The sequence below is a fragment of the Elaeis guineensis genome, chromosome 11 (genome assembly GCF_000442705.2).
Source record: "Elaeis guineensis isolate ETL-2024a chromosome 11, EG11, whole genome shotgun sequence".
NCBI lineage: Eukaryota > Viridiplantae > Streptophyta > Magnoliopsida > Arecales > Arecaceae > Elaeis > Elaeis guineensis.
Genome location: NC_026003.2, coordinates 103,652,036 through 103,667,559, shown reverse-complemented (window position 1 = coordinate 103,667,559; position 15,524 = coordinate 103,652,036). Strand labels below are relative to the sequence as shown.

Here is a 15,524-nt window from a genome sequence, read left to right as displayed (position 1 = left end):
TATATAATAATATAATATAATATATAATAAAAAATATTATGAAAAATATGAATAGATCATAATAACTTATCTAGGAAAATAGTAATACAAAATAATATGAGTAATAGAGTTTTAAATTATTTTTTTATATATAAAAAAATATAAATAAATTATTTTTTATTTAAATATTATTTTGAAAATATTTATTTAAAAATATATAATTTTTTTGGGTAAAATTTGAGAACGGGCCTTAAAGGAAGATAAGGAGAAAAGTAATTTGTGGTCGAGATGTGACAAGCCTTGTTTTTTTTTTGGGTGGGGGGTTGGGGGTGACCGTCGGTGGCGCGCGCGGAATGCTTATTTATCCTCTCTCTCTCTCTCCCCTCTCAAAAAGAGACAACATATATGTTATCGCGCATTGATTTTTCATTCGCTTGCTTAAGAAAACATAATTTGGGCTTTTTTTTTTTTTTTTTTTTTTTGAAACAAGGAAAGATATATACCATTCAATCACAGGATTAAGCAGGACCAAAATAACACAAGATATATACCATTCAGTCACCTACAGTTGAAGTGGAGCTCGCTCGTTCAACTGTGAAACAGAGAGGATCCAAACGAACATGGAGATGCAGAACTTTAGGATTATATGCTAGGATAGACAGGCTCAATATTAATGTTGGGAATTGCTACGCTGCTCCATTATAATGTTTTTACCAAAAATAGAGATCGATGTTGGCCATTGATTGTTAATGGGTATCGAAGGAAATTTACTTCATCAGTTTCCAACTGGTTACAATTTGTTCTTTTATCAAACCCTCCTACTCCAGCGGCACATATCCCATCATCCCCACCACCTGCTTGTCAGCGCCACATCCACCACCCGTACCAGACCAAATTCTGCGATCGAAGCTCCGAAGTATCAAGATGTCCCCGTGGATGATCCACGACCACACTACTTGCGGAGGAAGGCGAGGCTGATGGCGACCTCGCCGACGATCTGGACACCCGCGTCGGCCATGAGAGCGCGAAGGATACTAAGTCGACCACGATCAAGTTGGACTCGTGGACCCAATGGTCGAGGAAGCCGCGCTCGAGTAACTCGACGATGAGGAGGCGGTCGATGCCGAAGGCGTCGTGGCCAAGGATGCGGGTGATCAGGTGGGGATGGCAGAAACAATCGAGGGTCTCCATGGGGCCACGGGGGCAGAGGAGGATGAAGGAGAAGACGATGGAGGCAGCGGCCGATAATGACCATGAAAACTACCTGAACCATCAAATTATCCGTGCACTTCTCAAACTCTTATCTTTCATTTAACCTTCGAATTATCATCCGTACATAAACTTTCAACCGGCTGCAACCGGTTACCTTTTGAGAAAAATCTCGATCGTTCATTATCAAATAAATGATAAAATATTTATTATATATAATATTTTAGGAAACACCTCAGCAAATCTGATGGCTTGGTGCAAGTAAATAATCCTATAAAGTCCTGTACTAGCTTAAAAATTTATTTGGTCCAAGGCCCAGCTGGCTCATTCCTTTTCAAAAGCCAAGAGCAAATATACGAGCCTCACAAATTTTGTTAGAAGATGACGGTCAAATAACTTTCATACTCCACAGCTTTATAATGACAATACTTTATATTTATTTTTATAATATTATCAAAAAATAATATGCTTTTGGATTATGTTTAACATCTCGTATTTTTATCAAGAAGTAATAATACTGCTGACTGAGCTGCATTGATCTTTCTTTTTAATTTTTTTTTATTTTTTGATTTATTTATTTATATTTGGTTTAATTTAATGCATTCTTTATAATATAAATAGAAAAAAAGTCAAAATGCAAATCATATGGCCAGTATCCAGACAAATCAGGTGGTTGCGTATCAAAAATAAACGAGAAAGTGAACCACAATAAACCGGACCGGATTCCAACCCATGGATTACGAAAATTTGGTCAGGTTTTTTAGCCCCAATTAAGATCTCAGCAGTATCAGATTTAGATTATATACCTTCTCTCCTGATCGTGGGAGGCAACGGAGCATGCCACGGCGGTGGAAGGCCCGGCAGGGGCGACCTGAGAACACACGGGCACCGTCCGATTGCAGCAATCGAGGGACGAGGTTTCGATGAAGGACTTCAGCTCGTGTGGTCGCAGGTCGCCCCTGTTGGAACTTCCCCGGTCTCCTTATTCTCCCTTGCCATCAGTTTGTTTATTACTTGCTTCGATTTATACATTCCAATTCCATAGGGGCCTTTGTACTCTCGGGTCTCCACGCGTACTGAAAGAGAAGTACTAAATAAGAGGGAGTACAGCTTATGGTACCGCCCATTGTGACCCACCGTACTGGTACTATCTCTTAGCATGTCCAATAAGGAAGCTGTTTTTATTTTGTCATTCTCCTTCACATTGAGAATTGGTATAGAACAGACTGGGTGCAAGATTTTGATGGTGCAGATTGGCTGCGAAGGCAATATCTTACTGGTCCAGATTTATCCACACGAGTCTGTGGCCAGGATTAAGATGTAAAGAGAGAACATGCAGTGGAAGGTCTCCTTGTTGAACACGTCTCTGATGTTCTTATCAGGGCTGCTGCGGGGTTTTCTTTATTTGTTTGAGAGTGGTGGAGAATTCGCTTCTAGTCTTCCTAGAAAAATATCGGCCAGACATAAATAGTACAACCTAATTTTGTACCTTTCCTGTTATAATTTACTTGATAAAATATGAAAATATCAATAATTATGATTGTTGCTGCCAATCTCTCCATCTGAGATCGGACGCCGAAATAGCTATGGTCGATATAGATCCACTACTGAAGCTTCATCCGAATACCTGTAAAATAAGTCTATATCGGATGGTTGGCTCCAGTGTAGATTCTCTGACGCTCAAGTCAAGAGATGGAGAATGATGAGAAGAGAGAATTAAGAGTCGATTGATTGCGTATCTTGAAGGGTCCTAGAGCCTTTGTTTATAGGAGAAGAATTTGAGACGTATTCAACTCGGAGTCCTGACTGACGATTTTCGAATTTGTCAGATGGATAGATTCAGAAAAAAAAAAATTTCTTTTACGAAAGATCCGACCGTAAAGGAGTTCTACTTTATCTAGACTTTCCAAATTTGGAAAAGAAAAGTCTATAGACAGATTTAGTAGTTCAGTAAAGACTAACCTAGTAGGTCTTCTTTGGCAACAGTCGACCTAATAGATTGCTAAAGCTGAAGAACATAGAATCTTGCTAATCAAAATTGATCGGCTTGAAATAGATCGTCCGTCCAGATAAGAAGGGATCAGATTGAGGAAGAAGAACTACTGCTAATCCAATAAATTATATTAGGTGATCACTATGTCTATTCAATTCAGTAAATGTCATCTCCTGTAGCTTAGCTATAACTTATTTAGCGATGATGAGGTTGTTCAGGCCGAGGTCGAAGTACAGACCTACAACAACGATGAGCTAAATATGATTAGAAAGGGGAGCAACTTTTTTTTGGCAGCCAAATTTTACCTTAATCTAGTTTATGGTATATTTGGTTGTGGAATAAATTTAAAAAAAATAAACGTAATTTATTAAAATAGTGTTGGAGAGATGGGACTTATTCTGGGAGATAGGAATTTTTATTTGTTTAGAGGGATGAGTACACGGAATAACATCTTTCCCAGTTATTTGTTGGAGGATAAATTTTATATTGAATTATCAATTTTGGTATAAAAAAATTATGAGAGAAATTATATATATATATATATATATATATTAAAATGGAGCAAATGTTTCGTGCATCTCCATCTGCCACGTAGGCATGCCTCTGTCTGCAACGTGTGTAGGAGAGAAAAAATTTGGGAGGAGGTGGGTGAGGGCTCGCAAATGTTCGAAATTAAAAAAAAAAAAAGCAATGGAGAGGCAGAGGCCGTCGTTTGTCGGGTCCGAGATATATCGGGAACAGTGAAGGCACTAGACCGAGACTGCATAGCTTGGGTGATCTGAAGTTTGAGGAAAATGAGGGTTGTGGTGGTGTGAGCCGCAGAGAAAGAAAACAAAGGGAGGCGGCTTAGAGGGAGGTGTCGAAGCTCTTGCATGGAAAAATCGCCCACTCACGAAGATCGAAGGGGTTTTTGAGGTTCCCATTGGGGTTTTTTTTGAGCATACAGATTTTTATGCGAGTTGTGGTGGTGTGAATGGCGGGAGGAAGTCGAGGGGGTGGCTAGGAGGGAGGTGCCGGAGTTCGGAGAACTTGAGGCGTAGGTCGGCGGCAATGATAGAAGCATCGCGAGTTCGGGCCTAGGAGAGAGAGGCAAAGGCATGGACATCCTCATTCATGATAGAGAGAGGTGGAGACAGGGGTGGGTTTGGCCGCGACTTCAGTTGGGGCAGTGGCGATTGTGGCCGCGACGATCGTGGCCCCGATCGTTGCGATGGCCGTCGGGAAAGGTGGCGGGACAAGAAAGAGAAGTGGGTGCCCGTGAAGAAGAAGAAGAAAGAAAGGAGTCGGGCGCTTCGGCTGCAGCTTCAAGTGGGGTAACAGTGACTGCGACCGCGGCGATCATTGCAATGGCTGTTGGGACGGGCGGCACGATGAGGAAAAGTGGGTTCCCGTGAAGGAGGAAGAAAGAAAATGAAAGAAAAAAGAAAAAGAGAAAAGAAAAGAAAGAAAAAAAAATTTTTTTTAAAAAAAGAGAAAAGATAAGAAAAAAGAAAAGAAAAAAAGGAAAAATATTTTTAAAAGAAAAGAAAAGAGAAAAAAAAAGAAAAAAAAAAAAGATTTCATGAGTCCTTGATTATTCTAAAAAAGAGGATATGGATTATTACAAAGAAAAAAGGAAGAAAAAAAGAAAGAAAGAAAAAAATAAAAAAATTGAAAATTTAAATTTTTATTTTTTAAAATAAAAATTTTTAAAATTTAGATCTCCAAAATTTCAATACCAAAAAAATAAAAAAATTTTCTTCATTTCTAAAACTTAAATATCTTGCCAGCCATCAGTTGGTAACTAAATTTTTTTTTGCAAATTAAAGTAGATGAGGATGAAATTTCTAATATTGATACGACTACGAAGAAAAGAGATATGTGTGGGATATAAATAATAATGATAAAGATTTCAAAATAATTGATGCTAAAAATATTGATTTAAAGAATGATTTCTCTACCAGATAAAAATGATTATGTTATTTCTTACTATCATATTATTTAAATAATCTAATTTTATATTTCTATTTAGAACATTCGATATCATCCATTATGTCTTTTATATTATGTTAAATTTTTAATTTATAAAAATATTATTTAAAAAAAATAATTACATACCGTGCGTTGCACAGGATTTTAAGCTAGTAATAAAATAAATGATGGACCTTATATCTATTTTATTAAGAAAAGGTAAAACAAATATTGCTAGAGGGGTGGTATATTTTTTTCCACGCTAGATTACCAAGTGAAAATAATCTGAATTTACCATTGCTTGATGGAAATGCCTTTAGTTTTTTCATTGAAACTCACAAACACCTCCTTTTCATATAGTTAATCCCATAATAGTTGCAACTCAACATATAACACAGGCAAACCATTCATATCTCATGTTAGACAGACCAAGTACTCATATAAATAAAGTTCAATATTGGAAATGACTCATATCGACAACTTTCGTTAAAGTGGGCCACATATTATCAACAAATGAAATGAACAAAAAAAAAACTTAAATTATTTATTCAAGGATGCTATTGAAAACTTAGCAATATTTTATATAGGATTATCTCTAATCAAATATAATAATTTTTTAGTACCATTTTTTGGAGTAGTTTTTCCACCTACCAAGTACCAAATATGATAATTTTTTTGTCTCCCATAATCATTTTTCTAGGTAAATAGTTTTCATGTATTGTCAGATTATCCTATAATTTAACATACCCAACCAAACTGACTCTAGTTTTTATCATAAGAATAAAACTACCTTCCCATTCTAGTACATATTTAAAGAAAGGATAAGGACATAAAAAGTAATTAGATATGATAATTTTTTCTTATCATGTGCGATAAATATTTTTGAACAATATAGTGGAATAAATTTATGATGCAGGATGGCCACTAATCCCCTACCTCAATATAAGTCTCTTCTTGCTGCCAATTTTTAATGTTTCGACGAATATTCCTTGAAGGACTCGTCCGAATATTATTATTGAAAGGATATAACCAAAACAAACCCCAGCTGTTCCTCCATCATCTTCAAGTTGAATAGCTGATGGTCTAACGCCGGCCACCCGATGATAGGCAGATGGTAGCTCAAGCTCTCAGGCACCAAGTTCCACACCAATGGCTCAGAAAAGCACCAGTCCACCTATACCTCAGCATGGGTACACCATTACTTGCCTCCCATCTCGAACCAGTTATAAGTTTTACTTTAAATAACCCTTGCTACCCTCAATGAGTGGGGTGAAACCCATCCTCCGAGGATAGACTAGGTTTCGATACTCAATGGAATAGTATAAATTGCCACCCTTATCCATGATGGTAGGGGTCTTGTGCACTAGACTGTCCTTTTTCTGAGGACTGCCTTTCTCTTCGAGAATTTCTATGATGAGCTGATCGAAGATGAGCTAAAGGGTCCTGGAGGCTTGGAAGAGGTCGATAAAACGGGTGAAAGGGGATGGAAGAGGGTCTTTGCACGTCAGGGAAGGCCATGAGCTGAGAGGAAGAAGAGGGAATGGAGGCGGATGGGAGAGGTGGAAGGCAGAGAGGAGAAGAGGTTTTGGATGTTGAGAGGGATGATGGCGAGGGCAACGGCGTAAGTAGGGAAGCCGTGGTGGATGACCTCGGCAAGGGCGAGGAAGGGGTTCATGTGGCCCCAGGCCATCAAGGGAAGACCTGGTCTTCCATCGACAAAGATTGCTGGGGTTTTGCCGAATGGTTGGACACGGATTAGAAAGCAATGGACACCAAGAGTTGGGACTGTGGTTGGTGGTTTGCAAGCAGTTTCTTGCCACTTATCATGGAAAACAAATGTACATCACCTATTTGTTTTCTCATGTAAATGACGACAATGCTCATGTAAATCAAATCCATGATCTCTTCTCGAATGAGTTTCATCATATAGGGTGTGAATTCAAATTCAATAGAAGAAGAAAGACGAGAGATTAAAAAAAAGAAAACGGGGCAAAAACCTGAAAATGTAGCTTATGATGATCTACACTTTTGGGTGGCATTTCACCTCTCTTACCATAAAAAAAAAAAAAAGATGATCTCGACGTCTAATGGCTGCCTTACAGAAAAGAGAAGCTATATGCAAAGTAGTTCCTGTAAGTTACAAGTATCTCCAAACCCTTCTACATCTAAACCTCCACGGTCCGCTAGTTCTGGGGCCTATTCCTTCTCAGGCCTTATAGGTTTTCAATAAGACCAATCAATACAAGAATTTACATGATTAGGACATCACAACAAAACTAAGAATATTATCACCAAATAATATATTAACTGATCATCTGATACAGACACACTGGACATTTGGAAGTCTAAATGAAAATCATCAATTTCAGTTGCTCAGTGTTCAGAAAGGTTACTTACAATGTTGGTCACCGAACACATTGTAAACAATTGAAGATTATGATGTTTAAAACCTTCGGTGTAAGGATTTCCTGTTACCCTGTAAGACCCATTAAGAACTAGCATCCAACCTCAGAGAATTCTAAGCTAAAGAATAAACTGATGCATAACTTATGTTCCTAATTGATTTACTATTGAACTAACAAATATGCCCACCACAGTCATCTTTGTTCACCAACAGGTTAAGAATGAAATCAAACAGGGGCAGTAGAGGGAAATATATTTGAATGGTGGTTAAGAGTACCTAACAAGATACCAACAGAACATCATTAAATCAACTACACTATAAGAGCTAATAACAGTACAATAAGACCTAAAAATAAGAATTAGTTAACAAATTTTCTAGAAGCAGGTGTACCTTGAATTACATGGTTAGTCCCATATACATTGATATGAATGGAAAGTCTCAATAGACAGCAGCTGTGTGATGAAGTGCGCAAGTCTCCTGGCTCCAGGACCTGGGCTCAGAACATCAGTGTTACCACGGAGCATGCATGGGTCACCATGGCCTTTACGCAGACACCAGCCTCCTGGAACTATCTTGCCAGGACTACTATTCAAGACCTCCTGATCAATGTGGTTAAGAATATGACCATCTTTGGCAAACCTCCTACCAAAGGCTGCACCACTCTGAGTCATATTCTCCAAGTCATTCAGAGTCAGTACACGGGGTTCCTTTTTTGGGGGCATGTCCCATGCCACATAGTGTAGATCATGGTTAACAATAGTCCTATTGAATTCAGGGGAGTTGCAGAGGATGGTTTGGAAGTAGTTTGTGTGCGATGAAGGTGTGTTTGCATAGTACATAAGAAGAGTACGGGGTAAATTCTCAGTACCCAAGATGCAGTGCTCCACAAATTTCCGACTTAAGATTACGGAAGCAGAACCTGCACCAACAGTATGCTGCTTAGTATCGTAGCATCTCCATTCCATCAGTTTAACTTTAATTAGTACATATTCACCAACATAACACCATTCCCCCGCTAACCCACTGGAAAGGAAAAGAATTATGCAGTCAACACAAATGAAATGACATAATATTGTATTAAACTCCATTGCATAACCACCATCATTGGTTCTTATGTTACTATTTATTTGCCCATCATTGTTCGAAGGGCTAACTCTGGTGTTATTATATGTTTCTTTCAGATCATTTTATAACTCCCATCCATGTTAGGTGAGGCATGTGCTACCTGGACGCTCATGTCCAGCACCAAGAGTTTATGTCAAATATGTCATGTCAGTTACATGACAAACACTATGATGCTTTACAGATTCTCAATGCAGCTTTTAGAGAATGTTGAAAAGTTAACCTGTTCCATTAAGGAGTTTGCCCCATCATAAATGACATTAGAAGTAAATTTTTGTCCTCCTTAAAAGTTGATCAATTGCATTTTTCTTCTATCATAATTAAGAAGTATTGTTGAGAGAAATGTGCGTGCGTGCATGTGTGTGTGCATGTGTGCATGCGTGTGCGCATGTGTGCGTGCATGCGTGTGTGTGTGCGTGCATATGAATTTGATTCTTCAGCGCTGGCTAGGCCTTGGCCTCTTGCCAAAAAATTGTCACAAATTCAAGCACCCCTTCTTATTAGGATCTTCCAATATCTCCAACAAATATGACAATACAACCTTAATCAAGGTTTGAAAAACCAGTTTTGGTTTGGATTTAGGCAGGTCCATCAACTTTCAGTTTCAACAGTTTCCCTCAAAGTTTCAAATTTTTGATCCAAAAAAAAAAAGAAAATTCAAAAATTAAAAGAAATGAACTGGAAAAAAGGAAACTAAGAAAAATTATACACAATAATCTAGAGTATGTGATGTTAGTTCTTGCATAATTTTGACAATTTTAGGCTGACATTAATATTGATGAATATAGGTGAAGCTCATGCATCCTGATATTATGTACGATGCGCATCCTGATATTATGTACGATGCATCCTATATTATTTACTTCTAAACTTTGTTATTTGAAAATTCATTGTACCTTAGCACTTATGAACCTTTTTAATGCCTAGTGCATTCAAAAATTTCCTTCATTTTCTACTAGAACTCACAAACAAATTGAATCTAGGCATTCTTTATCATTGTTTAGAACAAACTGGCTAAGTAATCAAATACACCTAGTTATAGAATGTTATATGTATTTTATATAAAAAAAGATATTGTCCCTATAAAATGTCTTGTAGTTGTTCAAGTCGTATTGTACTATAATAAGGCCCATTTTGGAGTTCTTGGCTCATTAAACATCATGTTTATTATCTTCTCCTACATCTAACTCAAGAAAAAGAAAGAAAAGCTATTACAAATTGAAAGTATACACCCTATATATACAAATAGATAAAGAAATAAGTCCAATATGAAAGTAAAAACTAAAATGAAAGATAAAAAGGACATTTATAATTAGTTTCAGTCAGTTTTGTCCAACACCACTAGAACTAGACAAAAATCAAAACTTGCTGAAATCGGAAACTTGTGGCCAAGATCAATTAGTTTGGCTAAAATATATGGGTTTCAGCGAAACTTAAAACCTCGACCTTTATCAGTTCTCTATTGCTTTGTTCTCGACCATTGCAACTTCCACAACCAAGGTTGGCTATCTTGATATCAACCCCGTATCAATACCATCCTATTACAGTGTTCCTATGTGTACAATACGAGATGGTGAGGCATATCTAGTGTCGGTACGTATGAGTCAGCATACTAGTTCGATACCAGTCTGGTATAGTGTGCTCGATATAGTACGATACCGACCAGTATAGCAAAACTTACCTACAACTATTTTCATATAAATCAAGACTTAACCTTTAAATATATTTTCGCTCCAACAATATGCTTACAAACATTCACATAACCTAAGATATTCAAACACTAAACAAATTTATGCCTCTTGCACCAATTTTTCTATTAAGATTTTCTTCTTTCAAGTATATTTAACTCAAATCAATGATCTGAACCACTGGTTTCAACAAGATCGTTCCTAAATTTCCAAAAAGCCTAGTTGCTCCTAGTATCAAATTTTTCCTATATCCGGTAAGGAATTATCCAAGATTTGAATTCCAAACCACCACCTAACCAGCTACATGTTCTACTTAGTAATCAACATGGACATCATAGATACACCCAGGTGCATCGATCACCTTGCCCTCAGCCATTATTAGCGGGACACAACATTAAACATAGTGTACTGACACTTTTGTCAAAGTGCCAACAACTGCCTTTCCTTTTACTTTGATATCATGGGAGATGAAATGCATGCCTTTCCAATCATAAGCAAAACTAACGGTCAACTTAGTCTAGGAACCAACACCTATACTTGCATTCATTTATATATTTATAAATTATTTTTTGGTGGTGTAGCAAGGTCCTTGCTTTAGGTTCTTGGAAAAGTAAAACATTATCATGTATTCAGACAATTGGGACACATTGCCTTAGCTATCAAACCAAAAATTATAAAACTAGTCAGTATGACATGTAGGATCTAAAAGACTGTAAGGTGCTAGTCAAAATGATGAAAATAAATTTTACAAAAGTCAAAGCTAAGCTTAAGAAACCAAAGTGCCTTTGCTGAGAGAAGAATGAAAAACCAGCTCTTTCTTGTTAATTTGAAAAACAATATATGCTTACAGTAGCCTTTTGCCCCCTAGTCATCAATTATTTTACTCTGATTCTTATCAACCTGCAAATGTCAACTTTTTTCTTTATAAGAGTTAATTTCTATCAGATTCCACATAAGAACAAAGCATAAATATCTATGTTCAAGCAAATAAACCCCATAAATCGAAGCTTAATCAGATAGTAAAGACCTTATCAAATTCGAATTCGCCCAGGTATCAACTTTGTGGCTTCTCACTGGGTAAGTTTCTGGGTTTAAACGTTCTTATGACTTAAATGGGTCTGGCTTCAGATCATACAGGGATCTAGCCTACATGCAGTTTTCAGGATAAGAAAGGACCTCAACAAATAACACATCAAATAATCTATAATGACAAGATTGAAACTCCTCTGCTTCAGTCAACAGGTTGCTCATCATGTTTTTTCTAGACCTTTAAATGATGTCTATAATTTGATGGATTCCATCTTTCCTCTTCCTATTACTTCGGTGATGCTGATTTTTATTATATAATGGAACAAAAAAGGTTTATTTGGAATACTGAAGTCGGATAGAAAAAACTCTTCTACTTCATCAGTATAGCAGCTTTGTCTTCTATGAGGGCTACCTTGTGGAATTGTTGAACTCTATTCCTTTATTTTTTATACCAAATAAATGCAAAATAGCACTCTTCAAATGGTTTCTTGCCTCTCCATTTCTTCTGTAGGTGTGGACTTTCGTAAAGCCCAAGGATTACAATGGTTATGGTGTTTCACTTGCATTTCATTTCTTTTGTTGCCATTGCATATCAATTCAATATGGTCTTGGTTTTCACAACCTCTTCTCTCTATTTACTGCTAGCCTTTTACCAATTTAAAGTTACTGGAAATGAATGTATTTCATCAAACAGCCACAACAAACAAGTAAATACTTCGAAAATTGTCATTCTTAACAAATATTAAATGCAACAGAGAACTAATTCTGCTTTCGGAAATGATTGATACCATTAGGTAAAACATAATCAGTACAAGTTTTCTTCTTTGCAGAAATCATATTAAATGTTAGCAACAGTGGGAGAAAATTCAATAGTTTTAGATTACATCTCTCTCTGCACAAATACTTTGACCTATTTTTAATATGAAAAGTGAACACTTCAAAAAAAATTTATCTTAGCTAACTTAAAATAAATTGTTGAAACAATTTTTCAGGTCTTCCATTGAAGAAAACACACTCATTACAAACCATTAAAGTATTCTTTCACCTTTATGAACTAATCATATTCGCTATAGAATGCTAACACAATACTCTATGGCAGTTAGAATGTATCAAGCTTATTAAAGCAATATCTCTTTCTTCACAAATAATCCATCACCATCAAATTATTAATATAAAAAGTGGTGCATGTTTAATTTATTAGTTCTACTTGTGTAAACTGAAATTTATCCACATCACTATGACATGAATGCTGCCAATAATGTTAATGTGATAGAGTCCATTGTAACTGCAAGATTAGGCACTGCAAACTTCCAGATAAAATCACATGCTTAACAATCAAAAATAGTTAACATATCAAGTGTAATAAGCTAAATAACAACCTGTGAATAACCTGTAGGCATTTGGCAAATCACGCTTCTGTGTAGCATAAAACACATCAGTTCTGGCTGAGAGATAAAGACCCGGATCGACAATAATTGGCTTTATTCGTTGCAACCTATTACATGAAGCACTTGTTAAGCCAATGATAACAAACTAAAATCATGCAGAATGCTTGATATTGGAAGGGAGGGGAAAAGGACAAAGTAAGAACCAAATGTCCATACTCTTTCCAACCAATATAACTTGAGTGCTGAACAAAGCTGAGATCCTTAGGTAAGAAAGAGAAAACATGAAGAAGATCTGCAAAACAACAAAATTCAGGTCAAATATTTCAAAAAAAAAAATCTAGTCAAAGAGCCTGACTGCCTAAGTGGCAGATACATGTGTTTACAGTATACTTTGGATATTGTAGGTTATGAACTTAGCAGATCTTCCTTCTAAATAAACAATTATTTAAAAAGGTTAGCTAACTAAATAAATTACTACCATATATCATCATTTGGCAGTGACCTGAATGAATATTCTGCAGGAATTGGACCTGTTGGCCCACACACCCCAATATCCTTTTGGAGACCTGCCAAAGTCCCAGCCTATGGGCCTGTTAGTCTGCAGGAAGAAAAGAAGATCCATGGATGTCCCTTTTTTTTCCTTTCCCGTAGGATTCAAGCTAGGAGGCTGTTGCATCGATATAGGCCATGCTCAAATGAGCTTTCCAGTCCAAAAATGCAGCTGAAAATTCAGCTGAAATCCTGTTGGATTATCCAAACAGGTGCCAAGGGGCTTTTCTTGTCTTTGAATGCCTCACCACCCTTCCACGGGCAAACTAGCAGGGATTGGAGAAGGCATTCATCCTGCCGTCCCAAAATTTCCAGAATTCAAAAAAAAAAAAAAAAGACTCTATAGGTTTCTATATTGCATTAAACTCGTGTGGTTCAAATTTCAATCACACAGCCATATAGATGATTCTCCAATGTACCATTGCGAGTGTATTTTCCTCTGCATTCACGATATCCATATCAGAGACACCATAGCTGGACATCCCTAATGGGTCATTGGATTACCAATCTAAAAGCTGAAGAAGATTTAAAAGAAGAAGAGGAATAATCACACAATAAAATCAGAATCAACATAACTTCTTTCCAGAAAGAGAACGATTAATACTGGTACATTAAACTTCTTTCAAAGAACCTTTTTTCCCCTCCTCAAGTACAACAAAAGGTAGTATTATTCAAACATAAAGAACTGGAAACTTTAACAGATACAACCACTATCACATTTCCATTTTACCAATAGAAAATTGTATCAATGGAGTTGTTTCAGTGATCTACGCACTCCACCCAAGAACTGAACTCTCACTCCACAAATGCCCCATCAAAATAGCATCACATGATAAAACAAGCATTCTCAAGATTCCGTCTTAAAAAACAAGATCGAAAAAATTCGATCATTGCCGGAAAAAACAACTCTAATTCTAAGGAAGAAACCATAGATAGACGGACGTTACCATCCTGGGTGACGAGAGGGTAATCGGAGGCATCGAGATTGATGAACCAGTCCCAATTAGGGGCAGGCGGAGCAGGATGGCGGCGCCATGGAGGATGGCGGCGAGAGCAGAGGAGCCGCGGGGATTGGCGAAGTCGAACTTGCCAATGACGTGAACATTGCGAGTGGATCGGAAGGCCGGGACGGCGCGGACGGCACGGGCGAGGCGGTCGCGCTGGGCCTGAGGGGCGGCGCCGTCGAGGTGGAGCAGGTAGAGGTTCCTGGGGTGGTAGGCGGCGCGGAGGAGGCGGAGGAGGCGGTCGGCGTCGCCGGCGGTACCGGAGAGGAGGTAGGCGAGGGAGGGGGGAGGCGGAGAGGAGGGAGGAGGACAGCGGAGGATCGGGGCGGGGGGCCTGGGGAGGAGGAGTGGGAGAGGATGAGGAGGAGGGCGAGGAGGGCGATGACGAGAATGCAGGAGAGGTGACGGGACTCCTTGGGGGCCGGCGGAGGAGGAGCCGACTGCATTTTTTTTTTTTTTTTTTTCTCTCTTTATCTCCGCTCAGTTCCGGCAGTGAGTGATTAAGTGCACTTACAGCGGCTCCTTTAAACCTTTTTCTCTGCGTCCGTCGCTCGTCGAGCGAGTGAAGCTAGTAATGGAAATGGGTAGTGGTAGTGATTGGCAAATTGCAGCCGTCCATCCTTTTGTTTGATTGTTTCTTGGTCGGAGATAAAAGTTAAAAAGTCCAGGTAGCTGGGAGCGTCTTCCGTGGGTGCACGTGGTCGGTGGCTTTATGGCTCTCTGCTTTATACCGATTAGGGGTTATCATCCTTTCTCTAGTGGTTTTTTTTTTTAAATTTTCTCAACGGGTATCGGATGAGTAGGTATGTAGTAGCCTAGTAGGGGTGGGTTGTATGTTTGGCACGAAAGAAGGATTTACTATATTTAGATCGGATCCATCATTTGAAAAATTTAAAATACTTTGAAATCTATGTAAATCGAGATTCTTGAAAAAAAAAATGTAACCCAAACCTACTATAGTAGGCCTTTCATTTGAGTGGTGTTTTTTCAAAATATCTCTTACATACATTGTTAACAATATGAGATATTATGCACTTATCTTCCAAAATTTACTATATGTCGCATCCATTTTTGCAAAGATGCCCTTCTTGTTAATTTTTTGTCAACAATATTAGTAATTAATTAGTTTAGATGTAAAAAAGATTTTACTACACTTGCATCAATATTTTATTTGAAAAATAACTCTTTATAAAGTCAATCAATATTGAA

General features: G+C 37.7%; 1 protein-coding gene and 1 long non-coding RNA gene across 2 annotated transcripts; both read right to left on the bottom strand.

Annotated features, from left to right (window-relative positions):
* Positions 1 to 497: 497 nt before the first annotated feature.
* On the bottom strand, positions 498 to 2,619 carry LOC105053619 (uncharacterized). Its single transcript, XR_833491.4, has 2 exons — positions 1,995 to 2,619; positions 498 to 1,243 (listed from the first exon to the last, which is right to left on the bottom strand). It is a non-coding gene; the product is annotated as an uncharacterized lncRNA (long non-coding RNA).
* A 5,137-nt stretch (positions 2,620 to 7,756) lies between these two features.
* LOC105053641 (beta-glucuronosyltransferase GlcAT14A) lies at positions 7,757 to 14,813 on the bottom strand. The gene is given in 6 exon segments (XM_010934890.2): positions 7,757 to 8,454; positions 12,754 to 12,869; positions 12,979 to 13,054; positions 14,259 to 14,324; positions 14,327 to 14,617; positions 14,620 to 14,813. Coding segments are annotated over 6 exon segments (1,206 nt in total). The 5' UTR covers positions 14,762 to 14,813; the 3' UTR covers positions 7,757 to 7,939.
* Between the last annotated feature and the right edge of the window lie 711 nt (positions 14,814 to 15,524).